At 38.4% G+C, this 1608-nt stretch overlaps 1 protein-coding gene across 1 annotated transcript; it reads left to right on the forward strand.

The window, feature by feature from the left end:
• Positions 1 to 51: 51 nt before the first annotated feature.
• Positions 52 to 1338, forward strand: LOC113343058 (putative F-box protein At3g10240). The gene has a single exon (XM_026587381.1). The coding sequence runs from the start codon at positions 52 to 54 to the stop codon at positions 1336 to 1338; it is 1287 nt and encodes a 428-aa protein (XP_026443166.1).
• Positions 1339 to 1608: the final 270 nt, after the last annotated feature.

Consider the following 1608-nt stretch of genomic DNA (forward strand, 5'->3'; position numbering starts at 1 on the left):
ACAATAACAGGTACACCTTTGGTTCTCTGTCAGCATGATAATTCTGATCAAATGTTTCCATCCATTAACAGTAGAAGTAGTACTAGTCATACTCTAGCTGGTGATGATTATATAGTCTGCGAGATACTCAGCAGACTGCGAGTGAAGTCACTAATGAGGTTGAAATGCGTATGCAAAAGTTGGAAATCCTTGATCGAAAAAGATCCTTACTTCATTAATTTGCACTTTACTCGATCAAAAGTTGTTGGGAGATCCATTCTCACCGAGATGTTCACTACTGAAAATTATGCACGTGTATTATCAGCCAAGCTATTACTGCCATCTGAAGATGGCCATGGAGGAGGAGCAACTTTCGAAAGGGAAATTCCTGTTGGCCCCCATCGTTGCCTTGATTACTTACACATGCTCAATTTCGTCAATGGTTTAATCTGCTTTTTAGACAGAAAAGAGCATAGTGTTCGTGTCTACAACCCAAGCACCGGAGAATCAACTCCCTGGATAAGATCTATAATTAGAAAAGAACCATCACCTTTTAGAAATATTAATTTCGGCGACTATGACTTTGGATATGATCCTTTCACCAAAGCGCACAAAGTGCTTGCCATGTGGGATCTGGATGCAAGAAGCAAAGACTTTGCCTGTGAGGTGTTGACTGTTGGCAAACACCTCAATCAGTGGAGAAGGATTGAGGATGTCCCACCAGTGTCTCCAACAAAGCTTGGAAATCCTGTTCATACAAATGGTTCTATATATTGGCAGTCTGATATCTATGGTAGTGGAGTTCCTAGTATTGTTGAATTTAATGTTAGGAGCGAAAGGTTTAGAGTGATATCGCTTCCTAATTTCATAATCCGAGATATTACTAAACCTTATGTCGCCAGTTTAATGGAAGTCAGTGTCCGTTTAGCAGTATTAGCATTGAAGAAAACTATAGTTGACTACTCGAAAGATCCTTTGATAAACAGTAATAATAACAGCACATCTGTTAAGATGTGTATATTATACGATAGTCATGATGACAATCAAAATGGTACAAGCATCACAGGTAGCAGTAATAGTAATTACCACTGGATGGAAGAATCCTTCTCGACGCCACCATTCGATTGGAAGCATTCATGGATTCGGCATATGCATCCCATTCAAGGAACAGACTTATCTATCATGCAATATCCAGAAGACGATGATTTCTCATTCTATTATTATAATTGGAAAAGGAGAAGTTTTAGCAGTAAAAAGTTCACAATAAATGGAATATCCTCAGTTGATGCGTCTGTCAAATACATGAAGGGTTATTTCTGTTTTTATACTTTTACTGAAAGCCTTTTTCGAGTAAACTAAGTGCATGCCGGCGGTACAGGTATTGTTCATGAAGTCCAAGAAGAAATTGTTGATTGAGAAGACGATCATTTCGGTAATGAGCACAAGCTTCAAAAACAAAGAATTTTGAATACTGCGCATCATGCCGCCTATGTTATTAGTCTATTGTTTAAATATAATATAATGCTTGAGTAAAGGTTCAGGGGAATAAGAAGAAGAAGATTTTTTGTTGGCAAGAAGGGGAATGCCAGCATACAGCAAGGGTAGGCTGTGGCCTTTAATTTGCCATTA

The sequence above is a fragment of the Papaver somniferum genome, unplaced genomic scaffold, assembly GCF_003573695.1.
Source record: "Papaver somniferum cultivar HN1 unplaced genomic scaffold, ASM357369v1 unplaced-scaffold_5243, whole genome shotgun sequence".
Classification (NCBI taxonomy): Eukaryota; Viridiplantae; Streptophyta; class Magnoliopsida; order Ranunculales; family Papaveraceae; genus Papaver; species Papaver somniferum.

What these genes read in the sequence shown, in the direction of transcription:
- LOC113343058 (XM_026587381.1), top strand. Translation starts at nt 52, where the DNA reads ATGTTTCCATCCATTAACAGTAGAAGTAGTACTAGTCATACTCTAGCT.